We start from the raw sequence: 18635 nt of genomic DNA on the forward strand, positions 1-18635 counted from the left end.
TAATCTGTACCTGACAGATCGGCTACCCACCCATTCCCCTTCCTCTATCCATGACCCCCGCTTTGATCCTCTCCACAACCTCTCTACCCAACCACCTCAGTTGTCCATTCTGCCGACTCGCTGCGTCCGCCCATTCAAATACGCCTTTCAACTCCTTCAGTTCTTCTACCTTCCAGCTCTTCGCTAATCTACCTAGGACCAACCTCGACTCCACAACCGTAGCTCCAGGATCAAGCCAACTCTTACTATACTGATCGAGCGGCAATATGAGTCCCGCGTCGCTGGCAGAGATGAATTGCGATAGTGCAGGGAGTGTGAAAATCCAGTGGAAGAGAAGGTTTGTAGTCTTCGACGACTGGGCGTCGTTGAGTGCGACAAGGGTGGCGCTGAAAGACGTAGCGTAAGTATCGTGAGCGGAGCGACGCCGAACATTTAGCGTTTGGTTGCGCTCAAAGGATTTGAGATGAAGTGGGTTGTGCACAAAGTCTAGGATCGTAGGCCAGTATGTTTGATCCGCCGTCTCGAGGCGACTGATCAGGTGGATCTCGGGAAGAAGACAGGGCGCTACTAGTGTTCTTGTCGCCATCTGTTGGTTGCCTTCTTGGGTGTTCTTGAAGACAACGGTGATAGGCATAGATATCGCACGTCCGGTGTCTACGTCTCGCACGACTAGACACCTGGGCTCAGCAGCGAGTACCCAGAAATGACGGAAAGCTTGTAGATGTGCCCTTGAGTCTTGCACATCAGAGGGGAACAAGGGGTAGAAAGCACATATCAGACTCGCAATAGCCTTGTTGCTTCGACTAAAGGTTTGTGTACCGCCTGCAATAAACAGAGTACCGAACGCCATGTGAGCAGCAAGGTGAGAGCCATATGGGATATCGGGTCCGATACGTCCATGGAGACCGCGTAAACGACGGAAGACGTCGAGGTCACCTGTTCCTGCCATGACGGTAGCGGCGGCTAGTGCGATGAGATCTTGACAGTTGCGTACTGTGTTCTTGGATAGCTTGGAATCGTAGCGTACGGCAGTAAGTTTATTGATACGTATCAGTTGATCCAGATACTTGATCAGGAAGTCTCGGACTTGGGTATCCCCTGTACCAGCATGCTTGAGACTCACAGCCCACAACAGACCCGCGAGGATGTTGTAAAAGGGCATTTGTTCGCTACGGAGTCGTGTAATGCCTTTGAGATCCCAGGCTTCGCGGTAATCGTACGGCAGGTTCTTGATTATCCAAGAATCTGAGGCTTTGATGTCGTCCCACATGATGAGGTGCTTAGCGAGGGTACGGAGGAGAAATATGTCTGGGCGAACATAGTCGAACTGGGGCAGCGTGTCCGGAATATCAATCTTGCGCGCCACGGTTTGGTCGTGAGTTTTCATGAAGATGAGGGCAACCGCGATAACCGCTCCGGCTGTAGCTTGGTCGAGAATGTGGACAACGTTGACCGGCTTAGGCGCTACAGCAACGGCCATTAGACGCTCAACGATACGCATATCATGGAGACCTCGAAGGTCTTTGCCCTTGCCTAGGTTTATGAAACCAAGTGCAAAACCCGCGGCGAGCCTGTAGGCTTCATCTCGCAGGCTGTCTGGTGGCTCTGATGGATCTGGAATCTCGACATACTCGATTTCTGAGAGCATAACCTCGCTCATACGGCGGTGCTGGGTGTTGTAGTAGAGCAGACCAATACCCATTAGACCCGTAGTCTGTGTGTAAGGAGAGAGGTTCAACTCGGCTGCACCTTGCGGTAACATTCTTGTGACATGCACCGACAGTAGTCTTGTCACGAGTGTGTCCATGGTGCCCATGAATGAAGCGGCCAAGCCTAGTAGCAAGCCTACCGAAGTCATGGTGTGCTTTGGAGTAAGGTATTTGAACGACAGCCATTTCGCGATTGTCCTCAGATGGCCGTTAAGGCCCAGGCCAAGTAAAAGCCCTGCATGCTTGTTCGTCAGCTCCACAGGTTTGTTGTACATTATCCACGAAGTATCGATACCCTGAGCATCTCGCGATATGCTCAGTCCAGCTGCAGCACCGGCATTGAAGAAAGCCCAGAAATACTTCTCCTCAGAGTAGTTCTGTCGTTCGGCTGTAACGACATTGCCCATTGGCTTCATGAGGCATGATGTGGAAAAGCCATATAGAGGGTATTTCTCCGTCAGTAAAGGCTTCTTGCTGCTGAATTTTATCATTGAACTACCCAACGGCAAGGAGAACGTGCGGATCATGACCCATTGCATGAGCGCTTTCTGACCCTCAAGCATCGCTGCGTCGTCTTGTCTGCTATCAGCTTTGTATTCCGCGACAGTCTGTCGTAAAGGTTCTAGCAGTGTATACGCTTCCATGAACCGCCGATCTTCGCGGAAAATGAGTCGCGTGATAGAGTGCCTGTCAACTTCGGATGTCGATTGGATTGCTTCCATCCGATCAGCGCCTTGACATATAGTGTGAACATCCCTCGTTGTACTAGTTGCATGAAGCGCTCCACCCGATGCATTCAAGTGTGCATCATGGGCGATTTCTGCGATAGGAGTAAGGCTGATGTCCAAGTCTTCGCGTTGTACAAGTCTGAGTAGTGAACTCGACCATGTGGTAGGTGGGTTCGCCTGACATCTTGTAATCGCTTCCATGAGTGGTGCTTTCGCGGCTTCCGGCAGTGTCGCTAGCATCTCGGGACTGATGTGACAAGCCTTGATTAGCTCTACTATCTTCTTGGGGCTCGAGGCAGGGTCAATATCTCGGAAGAACCTGTGTAATGCCACAGTTCTGGGCGTAACCCCTGCCATGATTTCGTCAATATTGATGGATGAGTGCGGAGATGCTTTGGATTTCCGTATGAGCATCGCTAGTGTAGGGAACGGAGCATAATGTTGGGATCCTGTGACAGTGCCGAGCCAGTCCATTATTGAAGGGGGCGCATCCCATGGCTGCGCATGCAATCGTACTTTGCCAGTCAACGTGGTTTCGTCATACGCCCAGTCTTGGCCCGAGCCACCATCAAGGTCGAAAAAGCCACCTTGTCTCCAGTCCCACCCTTCCCAACGTAACCAGTGGCCGATCTGTGCTAACACAGGTGCGAGATTCCCAGGCTCCTTACCATGGAATCCTTGGCATAAAGTGTCCAACTTGCGTTCTTCGCGGAAAAGATGCAGTGACACCACAATCTCAGACAAAGATGAAATGCGAAGATCTTGCTTTTCAGAAGGGGAAAGTCGCCTCCAGTGGTCATTGGTAGCTTTGCCAATTGGGGACTGGAGGTACTGACGAGCAAGCTCGAGGCAGGTGGATATCATATTGTCTTTAACGCCGATCTGCTGTGCGATTGTTGGTAGCTGGTGCTGCTTTGAGTCGCGCTTCATTAGCGGGCTCATTGTGGCCGATTTCGGACTTGAGTGCAAAGCCCAGGTCCAAGGAGATGATCTCCAGCTCTTTGGATGTGTTGTTGAAATCTGACGACTACACATGAGTCGCCATGCTGAGTCTTCGTCGTCAATGAGTTCATCTGGTTTTGCTTGGCTTGCAGGGCGCCCTGAACTTCTTCGCTGGGTCGACTTCGCACGAGTGTTGATCTTCCCTTTCTTTTCATCAATGAATGGTACTGCAAGAGTGAGCAAGGTCGCTACAAAGGCCATCCAATCTGCAGTGATCCGCTCAGCTCCCCCATCAGATAAAGACTTGCGAATGTTCCACCATACTTCCAATAGGAAATCGCCGGCAAAATTTGGCAGTATCGTTGATAGTACTTGGAAAAGTTCGGCCACGTAGCTGTTCGATGGTGATAGGCGCAACACCATCCGGTGACGACGCAGCTCGCCATCGGATAGATCTAGCTTCCCAGACGCGCCCGATGGGGACAAATTATGCAACGGCTGGCTCAGTGATATCGTTCGTCTTGAGCCCGCAGTCACTCTACTCTGATCATATCGTATGATGGCATACGGGTCGAATAACTTCATAGGGCCCAAGCTAAACTTTACTGGTAGGTGGCTGCCCCATCCCGCAGTCAACGATAGGCAGGGCTCTTGAGGATTTCTTGATGTGAGTTGAACTATGCGTTCGATATGACCGTCACGAACTTTCACAAGATCCAATGTGTTGTCTAGCTGCCGCGAGCCAACAAACTTCGGGACACATGCATAACGAGGAGCTGCACTTGCCGACCCAGACTGTGTGGCTGATGCTGACGGCGAGAGTCGTTTCCGTGTGACCGCTAGCTCGCATTCGAGGGGAAGTTGCAACGATGGATGTGATATATACAAGTACAATTTCCTCTCGTGGAGCGTCGCCGAATTGAAAGGTGCGTTCAATGTAAGTACCTTTGGTTCATGCCAATCCTGTTCAGATGTCAACGACAGAACTTCACTTGAAGAATATGGACTCACCGGAGTGTTTGAAGGGTCTCCCAAAGCAAAGAGACCACTCTTCAGGTGCTGTGTAATGGGAATCTCCGCAATGACACTGATTATCAGCTCTTTAAGGAGTCCGTCTCCAGGCCGTGGTCCGTCTTTGGCATCGGGCGGCGCAAACAGGTCGTCAAGCTCATCATAGTCCTCTATCGTGTCGAAGGTATCCTCGTCCATGGCATCATCTAGAGTATCGTCTATTGACACAGCACCCAAACTCATTCGTGATGTGACGCTACCAGGAGTAGAAGCGCGGTTCCGAGATTGCGAGAAGCCACCGAAACTTGTGCGATCGTGGCCTAGTGAGTGGCGGCTTCGCTGGCTTGCATTGAAACTTGCGTTGAAGCTGCCACCAATACTATTACGAGATGTTGCGAGGTCTTGGAAGGCGCTTTTGTCGAAGCTCGTGGAGAGCTCAGCTCGTGAGAGCAGTGAGCTCACTCGTCTAGACTCTTTTGGCTGACGAGTAATGTCAGAGTCGGGGTTGAGCTGTGAAGCAAGAGCATCGTCCACTGCCTGGTCAGATAGTCGCTCCTTGGTAGTAATCTTGAAGGATGGAGGTTGGGTCTTGCTGCGTGGGGCTCCACCAAAACTTTCTCTCAATCTGTCAGCTCCTCGAATTGCTGGCGTAGTTGCTCCGGTTCCTGGCGCAGTGCCGCCGTACGAGCTACGACGTCGAGACTTGCTTATTGGAAGGGAAACGTGTTGCTTGCGAGAAGTTGATATTGATTTTGGCTCTAGGTAAGCCGCAGACCAGATGGTAAATACATTCGTCTCGTGATTCGCTGTGACTACTAGCAGAAGGGGCTTATCATTTCCACTGCGATCGAATAGGAGCTCATTACGCGGTGAGACGTAGATAATCTCCTCAGCTTTGTCGATGGCTTCCAGTTTCCGATGGCTGGAGCCGTGGCTAGTCAACAGGCTGCTGCGATCACCACCCGCGACGACATTGACCACTAGTCCCAACTCGGACAGCGGGTCTGTAAAGGAATACAACCTGGGTATCGATTCTGGGTTCAAGGGGGTGATCAAGTCATCTAGGAACGTGGTCGCACCAGACAGACGAGACTTTCCGTGCCGCGATGCGCCAATAGAAGAACCATGCCGGCGGTGGGGTTTAGAGAAGCTTTGAGAGAAGGAGAACTGCTGTGAGAGAAAGGACTGGTTGGTTGTGAGGAAGGAGTTTGGTGGAGCTGACGGTAACAGTGGACTCGTGGGCACAGGATGAAGGGGAGCAAGCTTCCTTTGCACAACAACACCGCGTGCTGCAGGAAAAGCCTTGTCTACTTCGAATGGGAGGTTCACGATGTGCGTGGTGCCCGAAAGAAAGAAGACATGTGCTTGCGACTTCAAGAAGACGACGAGCGCACGCGACAGAAGCTCTGTTGTGGGTGGTTTATTGTTGGCTGGCACGGTGGGATGTGCAGCAGGCTGTGTACCTTGGGTCAGGAAAGTCTTTGAAGGGTCGGCTGTGTTGTATTCTGTCGAGCTGTCGGAGGCCTCATTCGTGCCATGTGAGGGCTCGTCTACCAGGAACCATGTCAACAGCGCCTGCTTGACCTTCTCTTTCTCCACCTCGAAGTTGAAGACCTTGCGTATGACACCACCTCGGGACCAGACCACGTGGTATTCAGTGGTGACGAGCTCGTCGGTAGGGCCCTGGGGGTCGTTGTCGTCCGAGTACGTGTCCCAGACATAGTCGCCGTCAGTGCTATCCTCGGTCAGGATGGACTCTTGGACCAGGTACTGCAGGGCGGAGGGCTTGTGGACCCCGATTGAGCGAAGAGAGGCCATGCGGACGCTCGTTCCGCCACATGAGGGAGGTTTGGGTATCGTGTGGGCGTTGGGGGGATGTGGGCGGTTTGTTTGCGCGGGGCGCGCAATCCGACGTGACGCGCTGTGGTCGAGCGCGACTTCCCCAGAGAAATGTTGACAGACTCCGCAGCACCTCGGAGCTTCCTTCACCCTCACACATCAAGTCGCGCACCATCTGCAACCCCCAAGACGATCTGAATAGTCATCGCAGCATCCTAGAAACGTCTCGACGTGTTTGCGCTCAGAGCAGACGCAGCCTCAGTCGCGCCTTGCGTGTTACCTAGGCGGTAGCTAAGCCGCCCACCACCACCACCGTCAAGCTGCAAACATGGAGCCAATCGTCGCGGCAAAGGGAAAACTTACCCAGTTAAGGTGCGCTTTCCTCTTCCCACTGCCTACACGGCTGCTGACGTGATGTCCTGCAGGTACGAGCTTCCGCACCGCGTACATGCCTCTACGGTATACCCCGTCAAAGCCCCCAATGGCTCGACCATCGTACTATACGGCCACGAGACAGGTATTGGCATCCTCTGGAGAGGAGGACGCCCATTGAAAAAGTCCTCGCCCCTTCCCCAGCAGCCAGCGAAGCCACCAAAGGTCAACGGAACAAGCAACGATGCCATTATGATCATCGACTCCGACGACGAGCCTACCAAAGCTGTTTCAGAGCCGCCACCCAAGGCCGAATTTGAGCATGAAGAGGAAGAGCTTGATCCAGACCAGCCGTACGCCTCAGTCGTCCAGCAACTTTCTCTGTCTCTCAGCACCCAAGTGCTACACATCGCCGTACCCCAAATACCGACCGCCTCTACCCTCCGATCCGCAGACACAACACCTCGCATATTCAGCACTCACATCATCTTCACCGTCGCATGCGCCGACTCTACAGTGCGCGTCATTACATTGCCTCTGAGCCCTCCTCCACACGTCGCAAAAGACAAGCCATACACCGCGAAGTCACAGTTCGGCGAAGACGTTGTCAAGCTTCATGGCCATCAAAGCATCCCGAGGGGTGTCACTATGACTTGGACTGCAAGAGGAGAGGCAGACTCTATAGACGAGGCAGAAGACGGCATGGACGTGGATGAGGAGGAAGAAGACACAACGACTTCTGAGCACAAACACCAACCGCGTGCCGGTCAAGGCTTCGACTTACTCGTAGCCTCGCACTCCGCTGAGCTGGGAGGCCTGGTCAAACTCTTTCGCTTTGAGCTATCTGAGACGTCACCGAAGGTCTCGCATCCGGTCGTGCCTTACAAGACGCTCACTCTGAACAAGCCTGCCTCTCGCATTGCCTTCAACACTGCTCAGTATCCAAATCGTCGCCATTCCCAACTACTCATCGCAGACTCGAAGGGAACTGCGCGCATCTACGATCCTTTTGCGTTACCCACTCGTAGCCAACGATCAGGCGGCCGTCGTAATGAGCCTGGCGCATTTGTGGGAACATTCAGGTCATCTTTCGAGGGCGTCAAGAACATTGCGCTTACCCCTGCTGTTCTTGCGTCGCGCAAAGCCATCATTGATGCGGCTTGGGCCTCCAGTGGCCGTCATATAATTGCCTTACTCGTGGACGGCGAATGGGGCGTCTGGGATGTTGATCGGTCTGGTCCAAGCCCCCCAGCAGATCCATCGGCTTTCTCTCTTCGAGGATATGTTGGTACAGCGGAGAAAGAGGCAAGTTCTGGCGGCGCATCAAGCCCGAAGCGTGGAAGCCGCAATTCGTTAGCTCCAATGACGCCGAATACGCGTAAGCGGAAAGAGGAGACACTCTTCCAGGGCAGCGCACCAAGCCTGACAGCAGCAACTAGAGGCGGCATCTCTGTTGCGAGTATCACGTCGACTAACGGAACGTCAGAAGACTCGGTCCTGATCTGGTATGGATCTGAGATCTACAGGATAGCCGATCTGATCAAGTTCTGGAGTCGTACTGCTTCTGCCAGCAGCGGTGCTTCCTTACCAGGTCCTGGTCTCCAAGTCCAGGATATTGCACTCTGTGGGGAAGCCATCACATCAGTCTCACAGTTCGACACGACACCTCAAGCATCACGTATGGCTATCGCCAGGGACACTCTTGTATCAGCCGAGCACCGTCTCATCATCACCGCGAGTACTAGCCAGCCTCTTGGGCGCGATTTGAGCGCCATATTTGCACGCGAGCAGGTCGAGGATGACGCATCGAACAGAACAGACCAGGCTCTTCTTACCCATGGCGAGCTTGATCTCGGCGGCATGGACAGGATGCTCGAGAGTATGGAGGGCAGCGGAACTAGCGGAACCGTCCCCAAGAGCTTGACCATGGGCGGACCTCGCAAGGTCCTTTTCGCTTCCTCCGCAGCTTGATTGCAAATGAAAAAGCGACATGTCAGCGATAAGATTCTTACATCCTCTGAAAAAGACGCTCTGGTAAGGAATTTTGGAAAGCCAGCATTTGTATACGATATCCCTGGATTACCATCCTCATCTTCATCGGCCGCTAAAGACGCGGAAAGCAGTTCTCAACCCTATCATAAGTTCCCCGCTCGTCTCCCTCCGTTTCCTTTCCTTGTCCCTGTCTTCTCTTTTCCCCGTCATGCTCTTTCCTTCTACCCAGAGGAAATGGGTATTACGAATTTTCGCGGCCTAAGGTGGAGCTCAGCGACCAGACCCATTCCTGCTGCTCAGTATAGCCTAGCGATATATCAAACACTGCCTACCCACAGTCGCCGACGAAAACTGTTACCCCTAGTAGCCCTCGTGCGAACGGTTCCCATAATGTATAGTTTTCTGTCTGGATAGCTGGGGACGGCGCGTGCACATTTCCCACCTTGTTACTCTAAGCTGCTCGTTACCTAGCCGGTCCAAGGACGTCAGGTGAGGACGGTATGCGTTTGTGGCAAGGAGACGCTTGGGTGCATGACGTACGTGTCTTTTGTGGATGCGATACGGCATTCGTGCCTGCGTGGTATGGGGATGTGCGACATTTGAGATATGTGCACAGTGAGGCATTCTTGGTTAAGCACTGCGCTGGATTTTCTCCGTTCGCACACGATGCCAACAATGTTCAAGACGATCAAACATTACTGTGATTACTCCTTCTATGCCCTCATCGAACGCCAATGCTAAACTCCCAACGTTCTAATACTCCACATGTCTTTGCTCATCAAAAGATGTCCATGACGGCATACCTTCTATGTATCGCGATGACAGCACACTAAACATCTCCCAGCACTCTCCCAACAAATCCTTCGAGACCAGCCATGCCCTTTGCTCCCCTCTCATTACCCCCATAAAGCCCAGGCCCACCACCAGGCATGACCAACACCTTGGCACCCACCTCCACGAATTCGCGCGAGGCGATGAACTGAAACGTCACTACGACGGCAGGTGGTACAGTTCCCGTTGTAGGCTCCCTTACTTCATCATCGAAGCCGAATCCAAAAGTGTCGTCCTCATCCGCGCCATTATGAGTCTTGTTCATCGAATGATTAAGTTCCATCCGTTCAGTAGCGACGGACAAGACCTTAGATGAAGCTCTGACGCTGGCGACGTAGACCACAACTGCACTTCCGACGCTGAGATCTTTGACACCCTCTGCTTGCTTCTCCTCGAAACGTACTTTAATGATCTTGTGCGCCTTGGGCTCGCGAGCTACCAATACCATGCCTTTGCGTACCCTATTGATAGACGAGTTGACATTTGGCGTACTCACAGGTACGACACCCATAGTACCAACCTGTCCGGCATGCAACTTCCGTACGGGTAGACGTAAATTGCGCAAAGACGTAACGCGGACACGTTGCCACTCGCTGTGTCGGTTGCGCAGTGAAGCATTTTTTGGCTTCGCGCTGAGTGCGCCGGGAAACGATCTTGACTGTGGCATAGCAGGCTTGCGACTTGGTCTTGAACTACCGCTGTCGCTATCGTCCGAGCTGACATCAACAGGGTATGGTCCTAGCAGCAGCTCATCACCAACGGCCAAATATCCATACCGGAGGTAGCCTCCAATGATCGCGGAGCTATCACCGATCCCATCTGGGCGGACGCCATAAACATCTTCAATATAGAAGAGTGGGGATATGGGCGTACTTGCCGGTGGGGTTACTTGCGTGGGCATCGGTAGTCTCCGGAGAAACGCATGCAATTTCTGTATCCCAGTTCCCTTGACTGCGCTAGTTAGTATCACTGGCACTGCTGCGAGTGGCGAGTCTACAAGCAAGTCTAGAGTCTTCTCAGTTTCCCCAAGATCGGCTGCCTCGATGGTGTGTAGATCGGCTTCCAAGACAGATGTCGACGGGTCAGTGATGAGCAAAGGCCTCCGCTTGTGTTCCTTCAACGCCGAGAGCAATTTTTGCAAGGTGCTTTTCAAACCGTTCTTGGTAGCTAAGTCGTACTTGGTGATGACAATCACAAGCGGCAATTGCAAGGCGAGGCAGAGTTGTAGATGTGCGTGCGAAAGATCCAAATCCGCTGCTGCTGGCCCAAGCAACTCTTCAGAAGAAGGTGAAGCTCCAAGCTTACCCGACGACTCGTCGGTATTGTCAGCTGGAACACACAAAAGTGTCCAATGTGGTTGCCTAGTGAACGGATCAGGATACTCCATCATACGTTTTCAGAGAAGCGGCAGCTAAGAGTGAAACCCTCCCAAATTAAAGAGATACAAGGGGATAAGGAGCTGTGATATGTGGTGATGACTTACCAGCCAACAATTCCACGGACCGTAGTACGCCTGAACCGAGGGTGTCCAGCTGAGTCAGAAAGAAACACCAACCGGCCGTTCTCCGCTGACTCCACCGCCGCATGAATGTCGATCCACGAATCAATATCCCCTGAGCCATAGCTGGTCACTTGTGAATGATCTCCTTCGTCGCGATATCCTATCAACTCTTGGGTGACAGAACTGGTCATCCCCGATGCAATCTCGTGCCTGTGTTTCAGTAGACTTAAGCGACTCTTTCCTCGGCCATTGTCCAGCGTAGCAGTAGATAAAGTTCCGAGTAGGGTAGATTTACCAGACATAGTGGCACCAGTCACTGATACGCGCATCTGCTCAGTGACCCTTTGGGGCTCCTTGCCCAGTGCCATGTCGCTAGCACTGGTTCTGAGCGCATCGTTGTTTGCATCTTGCTGCGTTTTTTCCGACTTATTGATCAAGTGCTGTTCTGGGCGTACTAATGCTTCAGCAACTAGTAGTTGCGATCTTATCACCCTTTGTTGCGGTGTGCCAGAATCCTCGACCCACTCGCAATCACCAACAGGAACTCTGCGCATAACTTCAACACCACAGCCTAGGCTTGCAGCCATAGCGCGCAAGTTGTTCAAGCTCTCTTCCATCTCATCTTCTGCTAGACCGACGATGGTTCCGTCGTCAGCAACTCCAATTTCGTAAAGCGCACCACTGCTCTCCTCCAGTCCAGGTAGAAGCCGTTGTGGCATCTCGGGGGCTGACAACCGTGCATCCTCGGGAAAATGAGGAACGACGGGTGCCATAGACGAGGACATGTGGTTCGGGCATGATTGTTGTAGTCGCCACAGCAGTTGAGTGGTCAACTGCTCGAGACGATGCTGTTTTGACTGTGTCGCGGCCAACGGAGGAGGGGTGTTCGAAAGAAGGCCTGACTCAGATGCGCTGCGACCCACTACAGGAATGGGTATGTCAGGTCGACGCATGGACCCGGATATATGGCGTCCAGTGCTCGTGCGGGTAAAAGACCGCCGCCGCCTGAGCAGCAGATGCAGCTTGTACTCAGTAGGCCCGTCCTGTGGCTCAGCCTCCAGCCTCGTGATAGCTGTATAGTCTATAGCAGCAGTGGGCTTTGTTGTGTCTAATCCCACTTCGCCCCCGGTACTACCTAGCGGCGAAGGAAGTCGTCGAGAATTCGTGGATGGGATGGGCGTTTGCGCGACGTCGCCGGCGGAAGTAGTTTCCCATGGCGATGAGACCCGCGGAGGGTCAGGATCGAAGGTGAATATAGAAGCCATATCGCGTAATATGGACGGGCCCCTTTGTGGTTGTATTCCTTATCGAACAGGGTGATGGGCAAAGTACCAGACTTGTCACGTTGCGCGTTGTTGCGCTGGATTAGTGCGTAAGCGTGATAATGATCGTGAGTTGGTGTGTAAGAGGTGCGTCCGGAATAATTGCGATAATAATGGAAGCATGGTGACGGGTGTAGAGCACAAACGTTGAGTGGGACTTCGTCAAGCAGCGACTAGAAACAACTCGTCGGCGAGTTGCGTGAAGGTGCCACGCTGGCGTTCACAGATTAGAGAGAGACATTAGAGTGGACAAGTTAAAGATGACGACGCTGTTGATGATGGTAAAGGTGCAATGGCATGAGATGGTTGACGGTTGCTGGGAGTATCGAGGTCGCCATGTCCAAGGTTAGTCGTTGGTCCTAGCTTGCTCATGCTACCTACTGCGGGGAGTCACCGTCGTGCGGGGCGGGCCATCATCCATCGCTCTCAGCCTCACATGGATCACCACAAGGCTTAACGCCCTTTTGTCGCCCTTTTAGCTTGGACTCGGTCAAACTATGTCGCTACAGAGGTTGCATTGATTCGCAATCAGTGTCCTTCTACTTCATCATGCTTGTCTGGTGCATGTTGATGCGTTTGCTGGTGAATTGTGTCCGACACATGGTATAACGTCAAGGACAGCGAAACCGTCTCTTGCTATACTGTTCATGTTCTACCACACTGAAGGAGTAGTGCAGCAGATGCAGGAGGGGACAGGAAACGTAGTACAGAGCAATTGTGATGCAGAGCATACTGGTAACATCCTCTGACTCGCAGACCACAGACAGTATTGGAACGTGTCGCTGCTGCGTATCTGGTCATTCGAACATCGTACCTACCCGTTCGTCTCCCCCAATTGCTAGATGCTTGACACTATGTCTGACTCTCAATATACGCCCTAGTCTCGTAAGAAGATCGGGCATGACAATCATGATCGTGATCGAGCTGAGCGCGTCCTTTAGGCATCCATAGCCTGAGAGCGACAGTGAGGTGCAGTCATGGAAAGTCGCCCAACAGTCAGTAGGGCTGCCTAACGGCATCCTTGGCCGCGACCAACACGTGCGCCACATGTTGGCCTCAGAAGGGCGTTGCATGACTGTGCACGCCTGTGTAGCTACTCAGACAGCCAGATGCTCACTCCAACTCGTGCCCGTGAGCGCATGAGACACATCGATACATACCCTACGTCGCAGAAGCGTGCCGGGTATTGACGTCCGGACGACTTGGACCCTCTACGGCGGTTGAGGCTGAAAAGCTACGTCAAGCATACCCTATGTGTATGCGGAATCATGTTATGCCCGTCTTACGGGCTTGGAGCTCACCACTATAGAATGGCTTAATCCTCTCCCCCCTGCAGCGGCTATTGGCCGCCATGTGCGATTAATCTATGTCCACGCGTATGCCGCCGCCTCATTTGGAGCGTCATCCCGTCTGGGAGGCGGCGCTGCCTTTAACCGGCTTTCTCGAAGGTGACTGGTGACACTGCAGACGTATCCCGCAGTAGCGGGCGGGCGTCAGCAACACGCGAGCGCTATGAGGCTTCCATGGCCCTGGAGTCCTTGTGCAACCTTGGCCATGCAGCCTTGCGTATGCGCAACTACATACTTCGAAAACCCGGTTGTAATTCCCGCAACAGCTCACGACCAGGAAGTTTGCTGTTGGTGTTAGAGTATCGTCGTGAGTTGTATTCTCGCAACCCTTCTTTCTGTGTGTGCTATGTCTTATCACAGTCGACCGATGACAGATTGCTTGTACTGGGCAGCCACACTAGTATCTGTCACTTGCGGCGCGGTGCTCTAGACACGCGGACCCATCTCGGATTTGGAGACGTTGCCGATTTTCTTGCGCGTCTCGACCACATCGCTGAAGCACTCAGAGCATGCGTAGACTCTGCGGAAGATCTCTGTATGCACACATTACCACAATTTCGTCAAGATCGCATGATGTGTACTTAGCGAGATGTCTATCATTTCTTGGCTCTATTCTGCTGGACTTTTTCTCGATTCATGTAGGCGATCTAGAAGGTGGTTTTGCTGTGGTGTGGGGCGGGTTTACGGTCGCCTGAGGAAAACATACGATTCAAGTATTTTGAGATAGGCAAAGTGGGCAAGGGGGGATTGCGCCTGTTTGCTGTGCCACCGGCAATGATATCCTAGGTCGGCAAGCACTCCGGCCATTAAAGCCCTGAAGGCAGTTTTGCATCATTGAAACTCCGTATGCAAATTGGTGAGCGGACCGATAACTCGATCGTGCCCACCCTGGGTACCACAGATGGTGGAGTGAAGTGGTACACGCCGCGGCCTTACTTCGAGTTCATTCCGGTTCCTGAGTTCCGGATCCGCCACTGCGTTACTTCGTCAGCTACTCGCTTGTAGGAAGCTGAGATCGGAGCCGAACGCAATGCTTTTCACGTGCTACCGAACGTCAAGAACTCAGTGCTCCCCATGTCCCATCCTTGTTAAGTCTACTGAGGGATCAAGTGACTGTCATCCTTCCCGCGCAGCCGCGCCCCGCCGGATAATCCTTGCGATTCTCCCAGCTCGACTCGATCCACTGGTCAGCAAAGCATGTCAGGTTCGCACTCTGCTGTGGGGGCGAAACAGGTTGGAACATCGAAGACCCTTTCGCGTCATTACTGCCCGGTGCTTGAAATCGACCGAAATCCCGTGCTTAGGCACAATCTTTTGCGCGAAGCGGTCAGGAGCCAATTACCTAGGGGTAGTTCCAGTGGTATGGTTCCGAGCATACGCTAAACCTGCCGCGCCTGCACAGCACACGATTAAGCGACTGCGATGAACCGGATTTTGGTTACATGTCCGTCCTAGAGTCGGGTGCGTATCGCAATATGCGTGTCAGTGCGGGTCTTGCGGAGCAAGACCAGGGCGGAACATGAATAATGATATTCATACCTATTTTCTTGATCAGTAATATGGCGTTAGTCGCGTTTCTGAGCTGCAGTGACTGTCTTGGCAACATGCATGCCGAAGCTTCAATCACGCACTTTAATGCACGTCGACTAGAGCTGCCTGCCGCAACCAGTAAGCCACCGAACGTGTGTTTGATTGCACATTGCATATCAAGACCGGAAATATCCACGTCACCGGAGCATCCCACATATGCATATGTACTTCTGCATCTCGGTGTTGAAAGTCACGCCAACATGCGGCTGTCGGTTTCCGAGACAAGGGACCACACACATGGCGGTTTATTGTTCCGCTGCCCGGTGATGTCAAGGTGCAAGAGAGCAGCGAATCAACACTGCTACCGTAGCCGCCGCTATACCGGTGACATGGTTCACCTGAGTACAGCAGCCCGGACCACGGTTGTTGACCTTAAACTGGACAATCTGTCAGACAATGCTGCGCGCCAGTGGCGCCTCTCGGTATCTTCGGTTCGTGGTTGGTCTTTCTCCACAGCGGTGGGTGCTCTTTACAAGGCTTACCCGCCCCAAGTCGTGGCGACAACGGCCCGCTAGTTTGATCGTTACTCAAATTCGCAAAAAGCCGTGCGAGCTTGTCGGCAGCCTTGCTCGCCTGTTTACGGCTAATGCAATATGAAACCGGCTCATGATAATTGGTGCGCATGGCGTGAAGGATATGGCGAATTGCAACCCGGGTACGAGACTTGTCATGAATATGGGGCTTGCAATGAGATCAGTTGTTGCAAGTCAAGATTAAGATTGCAGTGCTAGAAAATATCGGAATTGCCTTGCGATCTGGTGTTTCTTGCTGAATCGTGGAGGTTGGTCGGTAAAATTCCCCCTTTAGCTTAAGCTATGAATTTTCGCATTAAGATTTCGCGCGGCAGTGCCGAACCATGCCGTGCGGGACAACGTCGGCCTGATTCTCTGTTTGTCTGTGGACCCTGATATGGAGTAAGGTACTGACCGATGATTCTGTGTGAACCATGTAGTCGGATACATCGCAGGGAAGAGCTACCAGGGCACCCCCAAGCAGCAGGAACTCCATGTTCCTGCTTTGCACGCTCCTCCAAATCCTCCCGCAATCCCTCGACGGGCTGACGCCCGACGCCCTCCTCCGTAATTCAGTCTTTCTTGTACGACGGGTCATGGCGAATAGATTGATATGGCTCGTTGAACGTGCGAGTATCTTTTGACGGTTGATGATCTTGAGATTGATGGGAAACAGGATGTAAAGACCGCTTGTTGCAGTAGCTTTCCCTACTTCTGAGACAGGTGTACCCGAAATCTATGTATGCATATGTATCATGACAATAAATAAGCGCTTGGTTATAATCAAAATGCTGAAAGGAACTTCCGGTGGCCGAATGCTTTAGTGAACGGCCGTGGCGCACGCACCGTACCAAAATGTCTTGGTGTAGACTGAAAAGTGCAAAAGCACAACATGTGTGCAGCGACTTGTAAGTATGGTTTTCGCGCAGTCCATACGCGCCCTGTAGCGACTGAATCGAAGATTCTGGGCCCTTGGGTGGCCCCCGGCTGGTACAGTCGCCTACCGGCGTGCCTCCGCTTCGGTGCGTCCATATCTTCGTCGTGGGCCAGGGCTCGGTGCCTAGGACCATACTGTGCCATTTTGCACTCGGCGTGTTCGCTCAGACGGAGCGATACTCTACTTCTGCCCCTCGCGACACGGATAGTTCTAGGTAGATCAAACAGTGAGATGCGACTTCATCTATCCGCTTGCTTCTGATGCTCTTCTTGGCTTGCATTTATCATGCGCCATATGTCCATTCCTTGCAGTAGTACGTGTGAACTCAGCTCCACATCTGGGGCAGGAACTTTTCGACGCAGTTCCTGATTTCTCCCGTTGATGTCGCAGAAGGTTACTGAACGTAGAGAACTGCCGTCCATTGCACCCGTGTTCCCAACACTGCGGCTTTGGTCGGGAATTCACAACACGTGGCATTACTGAATTACCTTGCGTGCTCGGTGATGAAGACAGTGCAGGTACTGAGCCACTGGGTGGTGGAGCACTCTGCGAAGACTCGTACGAAGGATACACGGCAGGTGTCGTGGTCGTTGGTGGGTACATCGTTGGTAGAGGGTGATACTCGTTGGAACCATAAGTAGTTGCTGGGTACGGTTGTGAACTACCTTTTATCAGTGACGATCTCCGCTAGATTCCTGATCAACTTACGATGAGTAGGTGTTACTACCCAGTGACTGAGCCGGGACGCTATTATGGGGCGCTGAATACGTGTAAGAATGTGCCGAAGGAGCCATAGGAGATGCATGGCCTCGCAAAAGATCGGTAGACTGTTGCTGCTGGTACGGACTCCGTGGAAGTGATGGGTGCTGGGGCTGGTATGGCGGCAAAATAGGGTGTTGATCAGGTCTTCTTTGCTGACTTTCGTTGTGCACTGGACTTGAAGCATAAGATGAGCTGTATGGATTTGAGTTTGAAGACCTTGGCTCCGCGTAAGATTGCAGCGGTGGATAGCCTGATGAGTAAGAGGTCTGTGGAGAGCCGTAATGACCCATACCGTACTGCGAAGATGGCATCATGAAGCCCAAGGTGCTGCTCGTGTCAGAAAACGTTGACGTTCACGTTATGGTCAGTGGGGTAAAATACCTCATATCTTGCAATTCTAGAGACGATCTGTTCGGCTGCTCGAGGTCTGCCGACAACTGTAGCTCGAGGTCTGCCGACAACTGTAGCTCGAGGTCTGCCGACAACTGTAGCTCGAGGTCGTTGCTACCAGAAATGGAAGATACTGGCGATGAGACAAGAGCGGGTGCTCGTGTGGGCTGGTCGTGTGAAATGTGCGCCGCTCGAAGGTTGACACTTGACTCGAGTTCGGAGTTGGAACCTTGAAGGGACTCGTGATGCGAGAAATCTAATGCTTGCGCAAAAGAAGGATTGGGAGACGGGTCGTGGTCAGATTCCAATAAATGGAAGGTGTTGTTAGGTGGGATGTCTTCGAGAACGTGTGAAGTATTCCAGGCTATTGGAAGTGGGTGCGACCCGGGCGTCTGATAATCAATGGAATTGTGGCGGGGCGTTGGCAAGTCTGCGGCACGGTGGGAGCGAGCTCCTCTTATTTGTGGAATTTCTGGTGGCTGAACAGATAAGTTCTGGTCGGCACGGTCCCTAAGTCTTCGTGAGATGGTCGTCGTCTTGGGTTGATGGGTTTTGGAAGACCGATGGGTCATGTTCAACAACGGAAAGGCAACATCTGATGCGGAGAGTACCAGTGGGGTAGACGTACGTTTGTGTTTCTGGACACGGCCCGTCAGGTGGGATTATACCAGCCTTATGGCAAGTTGAATGCGAGGCAGAATCACGAATCTAACCTTGACGTTTGACGGTGCCCATGTGGTCTGCGCCCTACATGGGGGATACTGGATGCACAGTAACAGAGCATCTGAGCTTCATGACCCAACAGCGACAGAGCCGGCTTTGCGGCTGTGGACTCGAAGGATGCTGAT

General features: G+C 52.7%; 4 protein-coding genes across 4 annotated transcripts; 1 reads left to right on the forward strand and 3 right to left on the reverse strand.

Moving 5' to 3' along the window:
- Positions 1-22: 22 nt before the first annotated feature.
- Positions 23-6208, reverse strand: J4E82_009924 (uncharacterized protein; the record flags this gene model as incomplete). Its single annotated transcript, XM_051736144.1, has 2 exons — positions 23-4342; positions 4391-6208. 2 exons carry the CDS (start codon positions 6206-6208, stop codon positions 23-25), a joined length of 6138 nt encoding a protein of 2045 aa, XP_051584097.1.
- A 349-nt stretch (positions 6209-6557) lies between these two features.
- J4E82_009925 (uncharacterized protein) lies at positions 6558-8572 on the forward strand (the record flags this gene model as incomplete). The annotated part of the gene is made up of 2 exons (XM_051736145.1): positions 6558-6601; positions 6655-8572. 2 exons carry the CDS (start codon positions 6558-6560, stop codon positions 8570-8572), a joined length of 1962 nt encoding a protein of 653 aa, XP_051584098.1.
- Positions 8573-9422: 850 nt separating this feature from the next.
- Positions 9423-12190, reverse strand: J4E82_009926 (uncharacterized protein; the record flags this gene model as incomplete). Its single annotated transcript, XM_051736146.1, has 2 exons — positions 9423-10785; positions 10908-12190. 2 exons carry the CDS (start codon positions 12188-12190, stop codon positions 9423-9425), a joined length of 2646 nt encoding a protein of 881 aa, XP_051584099.1.
- A 4688-nt stretch (positions 12191-16878) lies between these two features.
- J4E82_009927 (uncharacterized protein) lies at positions 16879-18359 on the reverse strand (the record flags this gene model as incomplete). Its single annotated transcript, XM_051736147.1, has 3 exons — positions 16879-17296; positions 17344-17724; positions 17779-18359. The coding sequence occupies 3 exons, from the start codon at positions 18357-18359 to the stop codon at positions 16879-16881; spliced, it is 1380 nt and encodes a 459-aa protein (XP_051584100.1).
- Positions 18360-18635: the final 276 nt, after the last annotated feature.

The sequence above is a fragment of the Alternaria postmessia genome (genome assembly GCF_024291825.1).
Source record: "Alternaria postmessia strain BMP 2775 chromosome Unknown scaffold_105, whole genome shotgun sequence".
Lineage (NCBI taxonomy): Eukaryota > Fungi > Ascomycota > Dothideomycetes > Pleosporales > Pleosporaceae > Alternaria > Alternaria postmessia.